Source organism: Pseudopipra pipra, chromosome 1 (genome assembly GCF_036250125.1).
Source record: "Pseudopipra pipra isolate bDixPip1 chromosome 1, bDixPip1.hap1, whole genome shotgun sequence".
Lineage (NCBI taxonomy): Eukaryota > Metazoa > Chordata > Aves > Passeriformes > Pipridae > Pseudopipra > Pseudopipra pipra.
The window spans coordinates 135179288-135196137 of NC_087549.1; the positions used below are offsets into that span (position 1 = coordinate 135179288).

Sequence of the window (16850 nt, forward strand, 5' to 3'; positions counted from 1 at the left end):
CCACAATCATAGTGTCAAAGACAACTAAGAATTGCAACACCTTGGCATGATGCTGCCATGAGTAGAAGCAGAAAAAAAGAATACATATTGCATAATGATTTTCTGTGAACTATGAAGAAACACATTTAATTTTAAAAAATCAGCAGTCCACCAGTTGGGCTTCCAAGTCTTATATGAAAGACAGAGATAGACAATTGAATAATAATGACTATAAATAATTCTAGAGAATTCAGCAGGGCCATACATAATCATGATATTTCTATATGCTTTTCAAAACTACAGCAAAAAGTTTGAACTGGTTTTTGAAGCCTGACTTATTATTGGCTATAGAACTGAAATGAGATCAGTCTGAAAAGTGCACAAGATATGCTGTTAAAAAGATGATGTTTGCAATGATTGCATTTTAATGTTTTTTGATAAAATGAGAACAGGTTTTTTGCAGTATTTTGTACATTTGAAACTCACACTTGTTAATTTTATGAGAGAGAAAATACACACTGGGAAACTTCACATTTCATTTTAAAAAACTCATTTTTGGTTTTGTGACCTTTTGTGCAATGTTATCAGTTTAATATTCTATAATTCTGGAAAGAATTGTTTCATGTTTGTGATCATTAATTTTGAAAGGAACATGTAGAAGAGTAATTTTGTTTTCTGTCGTAATAAAATTCTCCAAACTTCAAAATGTGAAAACTCTAAAACAAAAGTGGCCCTTGTAAGCTGACATGTTTTACAGATTTGGCAAAGCCACCTTAACTAAAATGGTAAAAGTTGTTAAAACTTGTATTGGAGAAGAGTAGAAGCAGATGGTTTAACTAAAATTCAGCTCTCAAATACTGAGAAAGTGTTTACTCCTGCTGTGGACTTCCAGTATCTCTCTCTGTCTCTGTTACTTAGGTTTGACTCTCACACTGAGTTCAGCTCTCTGGTTTGGTCTTAACAGTTTGAATTTCAACAGTGGATGGCAATGGGTTGGTGGTGCTCCTTTTCGATACTTAAATTGGGTTCCAGGTAAGGTTAAGTATGTTGTTACTCAGTTTAAAAATTTGGTCATTTTGTACCATATTTCTTTTCTAGCACTCTATTCCCCTGTAATTATTGAGCTTGTTTTGATGTTGAAAGATCCTGACTGTGACTATAAACACTATGAGTAATGGTCCTTATTCTAGGGATGTACACTGGGCTTAATTTGTTGTTCATAATGGAAATGGCATCCTCATAATCCAGAGGAAAATTTTTAAAGTCACCTATTGACACTTCATTTGTATATCTTCTTAATTTACTGTATTTCTATACAAATACTGAATAAATCTGATGCTAGAGATGTCTTCATTCATGAGACTAGACTGATCAGTGGTGGTTTTTGTTTGTTTGGTTAGTTTTCTTTAAATTCTTTTCCAATTTGTTTTGGTTATGTGGTTAAAGAATAGATTTTCATTTTCATTTGGGATTAACCTTCCCCCAGCACTAGCACATATCAAACCGAACATGTTAGATGAGTCTAATTTGAAGGAAGGCAAGGTACTTCAGACCTGTAGCTGCAATGCTGAATTCTGATGCCATTATTACAGAGTTCAGATAAGCTTTAGCATCTGCTCACACAATGAAGAAGAGCTGTATCTCTGGTTTGATGTTCAGAGTGTCTGTGTTAAGGTGTCTTTTCGGAGGACTCTTGCCATGTTTCTTTGCGCTGGCTATTCAGGAAGCTTTTGGAGACTGATTAAAAGCAGAAGTCTGAAGTTATGCAGTGTAAATGCTCTTTATCTTCATCACATGTATTTAACTATCAGTAACACTCCACTGTATCACCCGGTGCCTTCCTTGAGTAGGAAAGGCCAAAAGCACATTTTAGGTGGACAAACTTCCTGAGTAGGTAAGCTTTGAGGAGTGAATTCAACTACTTTATAAACAGCTCTCCACTGGAGTGAGCACACACGGCAAACAGATGGGCTGAACTGCAAGTTGCTGTGAAGGTATTTGTAGGTCTGTCTCCAAAGGCACTGAGAGGCATCTGTGGGTAATGAGGAGTGGGAGACAACTGACTGTGAGATGGAGCTGAAGCAGCAAGGGGAGATGTTCATAGCTGTTAAAACTGCAGACTCTCAGCTGTCCTGTAAAGAATCAGCTGGGTTTTGGTGTAGCAAAAATGGACTCAATTTGTCTTTAACTTTTTATGTTCCCTAATTTCATTCTCAGACAATACTCTACTCTTATATTCATATATCCTATTTTATATTTCTGCTATCTCCTTCATGAATTTACATTGGTCTATATAGCCTACCTCTGTCTCATCCTGTTACGCTGGATGTTCAAGAACTGGCTGTTTTTTCACTAGCATATTTTAATGTAATGTATGGAAACTTCATATTTTTCCATCTCGCCAGCCCTAAATAAATAGCAGAAAAAAACGGGAAATATAATCAATGTTTAAATTAAAATTATTCTGCTTAGAAATCTGGGAGAGCTACCATGCCAACAGATGAACTTCTTTTGTGCATGAAAACAATTTAAATTTGTATTTTGGAAGTAAGCATATCTTTTTCTCCTATGGGAAGAAGATATAACATGACTGCAAATATAAGACTAACTGTAATCTAAGGTAATGAAATTATAATGATATAATGAAATTTTCAGTGAACCATCTTCCACACTAAAAATATTGTTTTACTGTGTTTATTTCTGAGTAGTTCTGATCTTTTTTTATGTAGTATAGCAACAAGTGTTCAGAAATTAAAGAAAAAACAAGTTACATTTAAAATATTAGGTCAGATCTTGAAAAGTTTATCTGATTTATTGCAGAAATTTATTCTGTTCTACAGGTTCTACTTTTCTTTGAGATGTTTGTGTTAGTACTAATGCTAATCTTCAACTGAAAATATCCAAATATCCTGCCATTGTCAAATTGTTTAGACAAGTGGACAAGAAGTTCACATTAGCAAAAAAATTACTTACTATTTTTCTTATACCAAGTGCATAATATGACTAGCTTACTGAGCAGTTTTTTCACCTAAAGACTGTCCTCTGGAGTTTAGGCATTCTCCATTTAGAAATGGAAAAAGACCCAAAGAAAATAAATCCATGCACTGTAATACCTTCCATCAAGGCTTTGGACATGTGAAGAGGCTGTTAAAATGTGAATTTGCAGCTTGTGGTTGCTCTGAAAAAATCTCTTAAGGGAATGAACTTCCTCCTTCAGTCTAAAGGACTGTGGAGAATCACAATTGCCTATATGTTAATGTATCTTTCACTTAAAACATGGACCAGAATAAATGTGAGATTTGGGAGGTAACTGTGTTTTGCTTGTACTTTGTTGTTGTTATTGAGATTTGTGTTGGGTTTTTTTTTTTAAGGCCATCCTTCTCTAGAACCTGGAAGAATCTGTGGTGCATTAAATCCTGGCAAAGGTGCTAAGTGGGAGAACTGGGAATGTGATAGGAAACTTGGCTATATTTGTAAACGAGGAAATGCTACTTTAGAGTCTTTCATTATTCCTAAAGGTAGGTTTGATAATAAACCATCAACAAATAATTAATGACCAGTGTTTTTTATCCGTAATCTGAATAGGTGTTATTGCATGTGGTAAACTAAGCAAAGGACTCTGTGGACTGTGGTTTGATCAAAATTTTCTGTAAAAGTGAACAGCCTGTACTTTCTTTTCACTGTGACGTCCCTATTTCCTGGGTAATAATCTTTCTTCAGAAGTCTTGAGTTCTAAATTGCAAAATTGTGGAATTCTCTTTTCCAAAATGAAGCAGAACTGTCAGGTTTTGTGTATACATAAAAAAAAAAAATAATAGTTTTAAAAGCAGTGAAATTATCTGAAGCCAAATGTACACAATGAAACAAATCCATTTCTTCTTCCTCAGGTCAATATAGGTTGCATTAGGTCATTCAATTCGCTACTGCTTGTCTTTTCAGGTTTCATAAATCAGTTCTTAAACACTGATGCCTGTAAATATACTATCAATTCAATACTGGCTGTTATATTATTTAGATTTAAATTTAGTTTTGGAGGGGGTCTAATGGCCATTACTTTCTTTTACACTGGCTTTTGATTCTCTCTCCTGTCTCTGCCCTACAGTTTACCAGTAATTTAGAGGAAGAGACAGAAATCTTCAGTTGAACAGAAATTGCTGAGTAAACATGGTGACAGATTAACCACTGGCAGTCGTTCACTTCATAAAATATTTTCCAGAATGTCCCATGGGGGGAAGTCATAAAAGGAGTAAGCATGGGATCATGCAAGATGTTAAGTGCCCTTAGTTTCTAAAAGCATAAAGGAAAACCCATGTCAGATTATATTTTCCTGACTAGGTCTCCTGAATCAGGAAATGAATTAAATGCAGATTCACACATGCTTAGTTATTCACTTGACAATAAACACAGAAGCAATCCTTTAAAATTTTAACCCTAGAAGTTACAATTGAGTCTAACAGAAGTTACAATATGAGGTCTGTGGGACAGAGAAACACCTTACAACAGAATATAATTTTACTTATGTTAAAAAAAAAGTCAAGAAAAATTTTTACAGAACATTTTTTTTCATTATAGAAGTATTTTCACAAAGTGAACAGCTTCAGGGCTTTTTTTTTTCTTTGCAGCAAAAGTGTTTTTTTCCAGCAGGGGGCCACATCATTTTATACATCAAAGTGATATAGAGTCTTAGGGCTACAGAGCATTTGCCCTGTAACACCGCAAAATAGATTGATAGGAACTAATAATAGTATTAATAGTATTAAATGGTAATTTCAACTGCAAAATGTGCTTATTTTTAAACTTTATTTTCTAAGGAAAGGCTTTCTGTCTGTCTACTTCCATCAAGTGACTGCCAAAATAGATTTCATTCCAAGCCAACAAGGTGTACTGATCTTAAAATATTGTTTCCAAATGTTTAATTAAACATTCAATTAGTGGAAATAAATTCTCTTACTGTTACTTTTGTGACTCCTGTGTGAGCTCTCTCTTATCAGACCACAGAGGATGGGTCTGAGAAAGAAGTTTGAATGTTTGAATCATGAGACAAACTTCAACTAGTGCTTTCACCCTTTTAGTCACTCAGGTCAATCACTGAGATTTTCAAACCTCAGAAAGTCGAGCTTGTAATTTACAAAAGTATTTGCTCTCTGTTTGAGGAATAACCATTCTACACTTATGGACCAGTAAATTCATCAGCTTGACATTTGGAATAATATTTTTTACACATTAATGTAATTTAATTTGTTACATCTTATTTGTTGTAGTTTGCATTCCTTCTTTTACTTAAGTCAAATGGGGTTCAGGAAATAATTCTTGTTTGCATTAGGATGAAAAAGTAGACTGTATGACTTTGAGATGTCATGTATTTTCTTTAAAAGTAGAATAGGGAAGAACAAAGTTAATTTTTGCTGAGTAGTGGAAATGAAGAACTGAAGAGTTTCTCTTACTAAGAAATCCCCAGCAATGTAATTCAATAAGACTTACACCAAAGAAACGAGACCATCAACTGCTTCTCTTGTTTTGTGGCCTGCAACCAATTCCCTGGTGTTACTGGGTCTACAAGAGAAAGCTTTTTCCTGCCCTTCCATAGCTGCTTTAGTGTTTACAGGAATACTCTTGGAGTCTCCACTGACTTGAAAAAAAGACACTCTGGAATCCCTGAGGAATAAATACCTCTGTGACTCTCTGTAGCCACGTCTGAAGCACTGATTTTTGTTCTATCCAGCGTTTGCAGTTTGCAGAAGGGTGTGCTGAGTGTGTTGGAGGTGCATATTCTCTGACTTACAGCGAAGCACTATAAAATGCTTATGCTCAGAGCTGAGACCAGGCACAGGACAAATTAGGCAGCTAACCTAATTAGGTAGACTAACCTCTGCAACAGCATTTGCTACCTCTGTGCTCTCTTGTTTCTCCCAACATCACCATGTACATCCAGTTCCTTTTTCTGGGGTACCCTCGCTCTCTGTTCCAGTGCTTTCTCTCTTTTGGCAGAATTGAGGGCTCTGACTAGAGCTCTGAGCCCCTTGTCCTGGGGGACAAAAAGTTTGGTTTTACTTAAACTTTGTGAGAACATACTAGCATTTTTTAAGAGGCAGGTGTGAAACAGCAGAGTTTCTATTAGAAATGTGTGTTGCGACACTAAGTATCTATTAATCATCATCATGTTCCAGTTGGAACAGGATATGTAAGTGTAACCTAGGCCTGACTGGTCATGACTTTGGATGCCTATTTAAATATTTCTACAGAATATACCCCCCCTATTATGCACAAACACATTGTTTCTTCTGACATAAGTTTTTGGGCAGCAGAATTTTTGAAAATATGCTGTCCTTGTTCTACTCTATATATTAGTGTTTGCTAAACCCATCTGCTGATTATAAATAAAGAGATGCAAGATTCAGAATTTGTTTCTCAACAGCAATACTCTGTTTATTATATATTCTGGTGGCACTCCTCCCAAGGCTGAATTGTTTGCCGAACAGCATGTGCTTGTTGGCAATACTCTAGTGCTGTTCTGTTGAACTTCTAAAAGCAAATTTTAAGCATAAATAATTTACTTTGACAGTATAATTTTCTCAATGAAGCTTCTGTAAAGGATTTCTAAAAGTAGTATTCTTATTTGGGTTCTCTTGTGATTCTGTAGAATTAGTTATTTCTTGTTTCCTAGTCTAGCAAATGGGGCTAATAGTTAAAATACATTAGTTTGGGGGAAAAAAGATTACCCTCAAAAATATGCATTGTAAACCCAGGTTCTTAACAGATAGCTTACAGCACAGAGGCTGAAGAGAGATGGTGACATGAGTGTAGAAAAATTATAAAACACTGCTCTTCAGACCTTACATTTTAGTATGTATATATGCATGCATATAAAAGTCAAAACTGTTCTAACTATCTTTTTGCAAGTTACAAGTACTTGTTTGCAACTGTAGCGTTCTTTAAAAACAATCTGGAAGTTTCGACTTTTAATTATTCATGCAGATTATTATCCCTGCACATATTTGTTGTCTCTGCTGTTGTTCATGAAGAAAATATATGATAATTTTTTTTTGTTAAATATTTCCTTACATGATGTTTAGTCTTGCGTTAAGAATAGAATTCTGAAATCCTTCATGGCAATTTTTCTTTTCAGAGACTAATATGCCTATTAGGTGTCCTGATCAATGGATGTCATATGCTGGTAACTGTTACATAATTCATAGGGACCCCAAAATATGGAAAGATGCCTTAACATCTTGCAGGAAAGAGGATGGAGATCTGGCGAGCATCCATAATGTTGAAGAATACAGCTTTGTTATTTCTCAGCTTGGGTACCGTGAGTATTTTTTCATAATAACATACACACACACAAACACACACATAAATATATATATATATATATATTTATACTAAGTAAAGAAAGTGTTTTGAATATGTCTTACCTGTTATTAAAATTAAGTGACTGTTCAAAAAAAAAAAAAAGTTGTCCTGATCACAGGGTGCAGAAGGAGTTAAGTTTAAAAAAATCATTGTAAGAAAAAACAAACAATAAGAGCACAAAACCCAAACAGACTTTAACATCACAGAAAAGCTGTGGTCAATGCTGACACTGAGGCAGTTTAATGGTTGCTATTGCTTCACATGAACCTGCTTTTGCATGTAGGGTCAGTTACTGCTTTTTGATGGGAGGAGCATGTTCATGCCTTTGTATACTTCTCTGCAATAACTGATCCTATGTATGCTTTTAGTGCCAGGTAAGAGTGACTTAGTTTATCCTTCACTGAAGGTGCAGCAATCTGCTTTGAGCTCCAGTGTGACAGCAGTCATGGAGTGACAATCATAAAATAGCTGATATGCTTTACCTTTGTATCCTAGCCAACTCCATGGCAACTTGTGCTTATCTTCATATTCCTGAAAGAGTGCTTTGTTGTTCTTTCATAAACAACATGAAACTTTCTTTCAAAAGAAATTATTAGGAAAGGTGAGGCCTCTTGATGAGACATTAGGACATTTGAAAGAAGTTAGTTGTATTTTCACATTACATCTTGGTAGTAGGTTATTTCATAGTTTAATGCCTTCTACAAAGGCATCTACAAAGCATCTTTCTGAACTGACTATGCTGCACTGATTTTGTAGGAGTGTTTCTGAAAGGCAAATAGTCCTGAAGGAAACCAGGCTTCTCACATATGGCACACTAGCTGCAACAGACTATTTTGAAAGCATTCTTTTCAGAGGAGTAAAACTGGAACAACTAAAGAAGCCTTTTACAGTAGTTTATGGCTGTATCAGATTACCCTTGTTCACCACTGAGAGGAGAACCCCACATATTACGGTGCCTGGAAAATCTTGTCTGCATCAGAACTCTGCTGCAATAAGTGCTGTACAGAAAGAACAGAAGTCTATCTTTGTGCCAAACAGTTCACAGTCCCATCATAAAACAAAGGAAGAACGGGTACAATGAGATGAGTATTGTCATGGTAGCTGAGCTTTTGTTGTCATCACCCACAAAGGAGAACTTTAGAGAGGAACATGAAGAATAAAGAAGTGCATTCTGGATGTTTACACGGAAGTCCAGCATGTGATATGGCACAATGTGGCGAAGTGCATGACTGAGAATGGGAAGCAGCTTTACAAATGGCTGGAAAAAAAGAATCTTGGTGTTTAGTCAGCCAGCTGTAGAGATGATTGCAAAAAACCAGCAGTTCTTCTAGTGCTTTGTAGGAAAAGACACCACAGATTTGCATAACTTATTCAGATGGCTTTGATGTAGTTATTTTGTTAAAGAATGCTGTTTATTGTTTGTATTACCTGGTGTGAGCCCACCACAGTAGGAGTTCTGGGCATTGATGAGGCCTCTGCTGTGCTAAGTGCTCAATAAATACAGACAGAAAGATTTTAAGAGATAACTAAACAAAAAATAAATTAGAGAGCTTGGATGGCAGTAGCCAAGGAGGGACTGAGATCATGATGGACAGTGGAATTGGAACAATTTTCAGTTGTGTTAGCAGAGGAGAGTTTAAAGGGGGGTACTAAGATGTAATTTTGGGGGACTTCTGAACATGAAGAGCGGTCTGGAAGAAGAGACAAAGGGACCTGTTTGAAAATGGAGCCTGATGTCCTGTGAATCTGAGTGTTCCTTACTGCAGGATAGATGGTAAGAACATTATGGATGAGCTATGAGTGCTGATCATACTTAGATATAATAAAGACAGGAGAGGCAAGGGAGAGAAAGAGAAAGGAGATTTGACTCTGTCCTTAAAGTGACAAGGTGGGAGGGTGATCTTTGCAACAACTTGATTCATCAAAATGGGAAGTCTTCATGCTCCAGAACTAGCAGATGAGAGAAATCAAAGGACAGTTTTAGGTTATGGGGGTATCTAGGGAAACCTCAATCTGAAATGTGTTAATCAGAAAGGATTGCCTTGAGGACAATGACTTTTACCTTTTTTACTGCCACTTCTGTTGCTAGGGACAGCAGCAACAGAAAAGAAGTGGTTGCAGTTCCATCGAGAGACCTGCTCCTGTAACTGATGACTTTTGGGTGGGCTTCTGTTTTTAATTTCCATGGCTGATTTCATTGTCAGGTTGATTGTGGTCAGTCTGGATAGAGTGCATTAGAGGAAGATGTATGCAAGAATGCAAGAACTTTGATAACAAACTGAATAGGAAAAGACTCCAAGTGCTGTAGATGAGTTGTAGAAATGCAAGGTCATAAGCAAAGGAAAAAACTCTTAAGAATTAGTTTCCATATCCTTTATGAAAAATACTTATAATACCAAGTAATTAATATTTTTCTTGGAAAGACTGCTATCTAAGGAAAGGACTGTGCATGTAGTTGCTCAGTGTGGTCTGAGTCATAGTGCTGTGAACAAAAGGAAACAGCTGCTGCCTTTAGTAAAAGCTGGATAACAGACTACAAATAAATAATAAAATGATATTTTAAAAAGTGCCAATTGTGCTAAATAAAATCTTTTCTAGAGAGGAATACCCTTTGATGATGATGGAGTTCAGACTAATTATAAATGTCCAATTTTTAATCCTCCTTATTCAAATAGTTTATTCAGAACAAAACTAGGTATGAACATTACAGTAGCAATGTGTCAGAGAGGAGGATTTTAAACACAGACAAATAAACCTCTAAGAAACAGCTGTTGTGAAATAACATTCTTGATCAGTCCTGCACTTTCCTTCCAGACAAAAACCAGCAGCTAACTCCTCTAACTGTAAAGTGAAAAAAGTGCAACAACTACATGAATTTCATTTTGCTCTGAAATGAGATAAGATACAGGAACACGTGATGGGAATATTTGCAAGTACTCTGATTGTCAGCTCTAAAAGACAATGCTGGGTGTCTGAGCATTAGAAAATAGGACACTTCTTTCTCCACTACACTAGAAGCAGGAGAAAAAAGGGAGGTAAAATTTTATTTAGGTGTTTATTCATATCTTGTTACAAGATTTTTGAGTTGGAAAAAAATTAACCTAGTTGTGTTGCAGTATAATTCAACAAAGAGAGTGTTTTGGCTGTTTTATGCAAAGTTAAACATTGTTATTGTACTGCCACTCTGGAGAGTGGTCTTTGCTGGTGACTGGAGTAAGTATATGAGGAACAGTTCGACATCTTTCTGAAACTAAGAGCCTTAAATTCCTGTGACTGCCTTTTAAACTTCCTGAGAATACATTATTTTCTCTTCCATGAAGGTGAAGGTTCATATCATAAAGAAGAACTGTCATCAGCCTTGTTAATTGTATGTTTTAGAACCAACTGATGAGCTGTGGATTGGGTTGAATGACCTCAAGGTTCAGATGTACTTTGAATGGAGTGATGGGACACCTGTCACCTACACCAAGTGGCTTCATGGAGAACCCACTCATGCAAACAAGAGGCAAGAGGACTGTGTCGTTATGAAGGGAAAGGTAAAGTCATATAGTTATTTGCCTAATTGGCTTATAGTTTCATTTATCATCTGGGTTTTTTCCTATGCAAGTGTACAAAAAGAGGGATATTACTGCTTGAAGCAGCTATTTTAGAGTCTTAAAGGTATTACTTTTTCAAAAAAGGATCCCTGTTCAAGGTTGACAGAAAATTTCATTGCCTTCTGTGAGAAGCAGGCAGGTGGTGGCAAATTCCCCCAAGATCCCTATTTCTGAATTTCAATTTGTGCATGTGGGCTTTTTAAAGAAACATTTAATTACACTGTGAAGTACATGAACATGTAAATGATTTTCTTCAGGAATCTACAAAGGCATTTTGGATATGTTTGGATTTTTTCTGCTTTGGCTGAATATGGGATTTACCTTAAAAAATGGCACTAACATTGTTGATGCTAAAAAAACTGTCTTTAGAAGAACACAGAAACCCTTAATTTCTTTTTAGGCAAAGTTATAAACCTTGGATCTAGGTGGTTTAGTTGTTACGCTTGTACCTGCACTGGATGTAAAGAACTGTGAGAAGAGTAGTTAGTAGTGGCATTAGTGAAGGTCTTTCCTGAGTGACTGTATCTGTGAATGATCGATGACCTAGGGACATTACAGAAACTGAGATAACACATGGTATAAAAGTCAGTCTGTCTAATGTTACAAAATGGCATTTTTCCTTTTTGTGATAATTAAAAATATTGAACTTAACACCTCATTCAGGTTTACCTATTTTATCAGGAGGGAAAAATGTATATACTCATACCAAAGGTATTTTCTTATTTTGAAAAATTAAAACTTGACAGCTGTTCTCTTGCTACACTTTTGGTGAGTGCACTTATAAATTGAAGACAAGAGGAAGTTACAGGGGACATAGAAGACATAACAGGTACAGGACTAGAAGAAAAAGGGACCACACCATCAGTTCTAGAAAGGAATGAGGAAGAGAACTAGAACAGCAACCTTGGGAGGGCAAAACCGCAGTAGTATCCATGGAAGAAGCAAACCTGTGTAGGGTAGAGCATATTAATCTCCCAAAACTGAGCAGAGCTATCTGTATTTGTAGAGGTGTTTTCTGACTGGGCCAAAGTTCAGATCTACAGTTTTATTACTATACGAATTTAGCAGGGAGAAGTAACTTCACGTGCACTCTGGTGTCTCGAACGCTAGAATTTGATACATATTTTAGTGAAAAAATTTTGTACTGGTCAGAAGCATGAATAAAATTAGAATCTATTAACCATTCTTCTCCATTGTATTAGTGGGGGTGCTCTGGCGAGAAGAGCATAAATGTATATTTTTTCCATGACAACCAGACCGTGGTGCACATGGTAATTGAACTAACAGCCTTTTAAGGGCGTGAGGATTTTTGTGCTCTTGTTGTTTGTGCTATGCCAGTGGCGGTTGAGAATGTAGTAAATGTTTTGTCTAACAGAGTAGGGTCACACTATGGAAAGAAGCTGAGTGCTCAAATATGAGGGTCAGTGAACTAAGGTTGTAAATGGCAGTTGCTCCAAGGACTTTTATACTCGTCAAGGCTGGAGAACTTGCTCAGACATGGGAGGTTTGTAAAGTAGCTGGCCTTGGTACATGTGGGCAGTGAGTAGCTAGGAGTACCTATTTGAGATTTTGTCTCATCTACCATCCTGTGCCCTTTAGCTACCTTCAACTGTTGGTGTGAATTTTAGGGTTTATGATATTATACATGAAAATACTGGTACAGGAAGTATGAGAGAAAGTTAGAGGCATTAATTAATTAATTCAATGACCAGGGTCTCAAAGTGTTAAAATTTGGGCTTACTGGTCATATCCCATGTGCTAAAAGTGCAGCATTCGGTGCAGCCAGATAACCCAGGACCGTTGCTCAGAAGCAGAGTTTCTGATGGCAGACTGACATGCTTAATATTATGATCAACAACCACCTGAAAATACAGGTTCAGGATGCTGGGCCTTGACTTTGGGAAGGTTAGACTCTATCCTCTGTTAGACCAAGCCTTCTCTTCCTTCGCCTAACACAGTACCAGTCACTATTGAAGGATCTTGGGGTCCTGCAGCACTGAATGTATATTAAGACTTGTATCAAAACTTCAGAGGCCCTTTTAATTCCACCAGCAATAGATATATTTATGGCTGTATCTATAAATGAAAGTAGCAGCCTGCTCTTCCGTTCTGCTGCTTTAGAAGAGCTGTCATCCTTTCACTTGCATCAGCACTCAAAAGAATACAGAAATCATGATGTAGGTTTGGGCTTAAGAAATTCCATGCAAGTTGTATTAGGTCATTATCTCTTGGAATCAGCCATCAGCTGACCAAACAATGCATAACTATAAGTTGACCTTCCCTGTTTTTTGTTGAGGTTTGTCTACCTAAGTACATATGTTCCATCCCTGATATCTTTTGATTGATGACTCCTTGACTGAAGCAATCTGAAATCATCACTTATTTTTATGGAACAAAGCCTGCCCCTGTCTATGACACTACTTTCTTTTTAAAGGAAGTGTTTGGGTTTAGTTGATGAGGAAGTAAGGGAACAGAGACACATTTGCAAAAGGCAGCTCATAAGATCTGGTAAGAAGTCTCTAGAAATTTCCCACTGAAGATGCAGCTGTGGAAAGGCAGCAAAGGATATTGCTGCAATTAGAGACTCCAAACTTCAGAGTAGATTCTCCTCTGTTGAAGAGGCCTAAAGGTTTTGAAAGTTTTTCTGATTTCTCTCAGTCTGAGAAGGTCAGAGTTTTGGGAGGTTATTTGAAGTACCTACCACCTAATGAAACAGAAATACATGGTAGGAGATGATGAGATGACCACCAAGGGACTTACCTTGCAGTCAGCACAGGACAGACACAAGCACCATCTAAACATCTAAGGCTTTGTTGTTGTTGTTGTAGGCAGTAGTGTTGAGCTTTGGGAGAGTTTTTACCACAAGTGGGGTTTATTGAGGCTCTTGAGAACTTAGCATATTGTGGCACAAGTGTCTCTGTATTACCATGATGATTATTTTACATTTCGGGGGGGGGGGGGAGTGGTAAGAAATTGCCACCAACTGCTATGATTTTACCTTTACAAAAGTGGAGTATTTAAGGCACAGGGGAGAGAGTCTTTTGCACACAGGTTTCTTTTCCTCTCCCAGTACCTTAGTTCCTCTGTTCAATCAAAATATATGTAAAACATATTAGGAACATGATGTGAGGTTTCTTGGTTTTTGTACAGCTCGCACTGAATGTCATTTTTTTCTTCTGAGAGTTTCTACTACGAGGAGTAACAATGTTAATTCTAACTTTGACAAAAACTTTTTACATCTGCAATTTTATGTAAGTATTAGCTAAGGAATGTAGTCTTCTGGTTTGGGTGGTTTTTTTTCTATTGCAGCCGTATTTCTATGGAGAGAGATGATATCTCCCTTTCTTCCTGCATGCTTATTGAATCAGTAGTCTTTGTAAAGATGGTATATTGCTGTCACCTTCAAGGGGTCACTTTTCAGAAGGGTAAATAATAAAAAAGGTGTAAGTCAGTGATGAGTCAGCTCCAGAAGTGAAATTGAAATGAGGTTGAAATTAAGAACTGAACTTAAATGTAGTTTTTGCTTTTTTTTAAGGTATCAAAATAATTAAATACTTAGAAGCATAAAACACCTTTTTTGAAAAGTAAATGCCACTTGACTGTGATGTTCTGTTCTTATGTACAGGATGGATTTTGGGCAGACTATTCTTGTGAAAAAAAAATAGGCTACATCTGTAAGAGGAAACCCATGTCAGATGGTCCTTCAGAAGAGGAAATCATTGACATGGGCTGCCAGAGAGTAAGTGAAGAAAAAGCTGCCTGATTTGAATATGCTACCAGGAATGATAAAGAGGAGAAACTGTCACCTAGGTGACAGATAAAACAGGAAAAATGGGTTCTGTGTCGTCATCATCCTAAGAGTTTGCCTTCTCATTTTTTTGGCAGATGGCTTAGGTGATACATATGACTAAACCTAGTCAATGACTGTCATTTGGCTTTTGATACTTCTTTTCGTTTTCCAGAACTTAAGCCAAATCTCCAACCTGTTGTCCCTGCACCAGACCATTTTTCCTCGGTTGGCATTCAAGCTTTCCTAAGGCGTTTTCCTGTATCAGCAGTTGCTCTTCAGTTCTGCCTACAATTTTCTATAAAATTATTCACAGCAGGAAGAATGTCCTTGTCTAGATACTGTTCTCAAGGCTTTACTGTGGTCTCTGGCAGTTTTCTCTACTTTGGAGAATTTGTTAGCAGTTCCCAAGTAAAATGAATCTCTTGTGCTCCTTCTGAACTGCCAACAGATCTATTGTTTACTTGGCAATGCTCACCTTCTGGTGACATAACACTCAGTAATTCTAAAAAAGCTACTGTAATTTGTTATGTAATAGGAAATATTACTGAGTTTTTGTCTTCCTTGAAGAAATTGCCTTTTCTCCCAATTCTGCTTTATATAGTGCAGAGGAAGTCTTTGACAAATTATTACCGGTATTTGTAAAAGAGTACCTGGAATCCTTACAAATATTCAAATGCTGGAGAAGATAAAGGGTTCCTAATGCTTATGGATCTTATCCTTGCCTACAGAACTATGTCCATACTCTTAGAAAAATTCTCTCATGAGTGAGAAGTTGAAAACCATCAGAAGAAAATTTGTGTGAATCGTGGCTGGTCACAGCAAATTCCTTTTCTGAAAGCATGTTCCTGAGTAAATGACATTTGAATGACAAAACATTAGGAGAGAGTGTTAATGTTAGTTAACAATAAACAAACTTGTTTGAGGTGTCATTCCCTTTCTGAAAAACCAAGCTGAAATTTGCTTTTCAAGACTATGCTTATGATTGCGCACACATTGCTTATGTGTGCTAGTTATAATCCTACACTGAGCACAAAAGGTGCACAGCCTCTCATGCCTTTGTGAGTGGAATGTACTGATTCATTAGATGTGAAAACTTATTTGAAACAAAATTTTAAAAAGCTTTGATCCTGACTGTTTCCACTCTGATTTTTTCAGTTCCATTTTTCCTTTGTCTAGAGGTTAGCTAACAGTGGTATGAATCAGTTTTTAACTTTGTTGGTTTCATTTCTTTGTTTCCTTTCCCCTTTCCTTTGCTTTCACTGCAGCATGCATGATCACTTCACATTTATTTTGACAGGGCTGGAAAAGACATGGTTTTTATTGTTACTTCATTGGAAATACATTTGTATCATTTTCTCAAGCAAATCAAACCTGTGGAAGGCATCAGGCTTTTTTAGTAACTATTGAAGACAGGTATGTAAAAGACTATTTGTATGAGGGGATCAACGAGAATTCAACATCTAGCATCACCTGCATATCAAAATAAAGACTGATCTGGACAAAAATCTAGCTTAAGAGGACAGCTATCTGTAGATACAGAAATTCTCACAGTTTTTGCATGTATATTCAAATCCAGAAATCCAGTTTATAGTAAAAGTAGGTCATGGCTGTGAAATCAGCATTGATACAGATGGTTATGTCAAGGAAAAAATAGAATTATGTTTTCTACTTCCTTAATTGTAGTGACTTACTTGAGTAAGGGATACAGAATCCAATTTTGATTATTAAATGAAGAGACATGGCTCTGAATTCCGTTCAAAAGGTAGTTCAAATGAGCAAGAGGATATAATTTTTAACTATCTGGTCTTCTCAAAATTAAACTAATGTTAACAATTAAATGAGAAACCAAATGATGATAGAAGTGCCTGGTACCTGAAAATCCATCACAATTCGACCAGGGCTCAGTATGTGCTGAATTTCTGAACAATTGGTGCATATTATTGTGTGGAATACTGAAAAAATGAAAGGGTTAAGAAAGAGCTTATTTTGCTTGCAGATGACTTGATGCTTTATGCATTCCCTTATTTGTTTCTATATAGTCTAAATAAGTATGTTCTAGTGTGAAAGCTCCAGCTGTCACGAATGACAACTCTCTAAATGTAGGTAGCACTGCAACTTCTATAAAAATGGTT

At 36.6% G+C, this 16850-nt stretch overlaps 1 protein-coding gene across 1 annotated transcript in view; it reads left to right on the plus strand.

Annotated features, from left to right (window-relative positions):
• Positions 1-16850, plus strand: part of LOC135401953 (macrophage mannose receptor 1-like) — a 55046-nt gene that overhangs the window by 12148 nt on the left and 26048 nt on the right. Inside the window, exons 5-10 of the mRNA XM_064634562.1 lie at positions 898-1011; positions 3351-3497; positions 7106-7288; positions 10711-10868; positions 14554-14667; positions 16016-16131. Of these exons, the coding sequence (XP_064490632.1) occupies positions 898-1011; positions 3351-3497; positions 7106-7288; positions 10711-10868; positions 14554-14667; positions 16016-16131 (832 nt within the window). The remainder of the gene's footprint in view (positions 1-897; positions 1012-3350; positions 3498-7105; positions 7289-10710; positions 10869-14553; positions 14668-16015; positions 16132-16850) is intronic.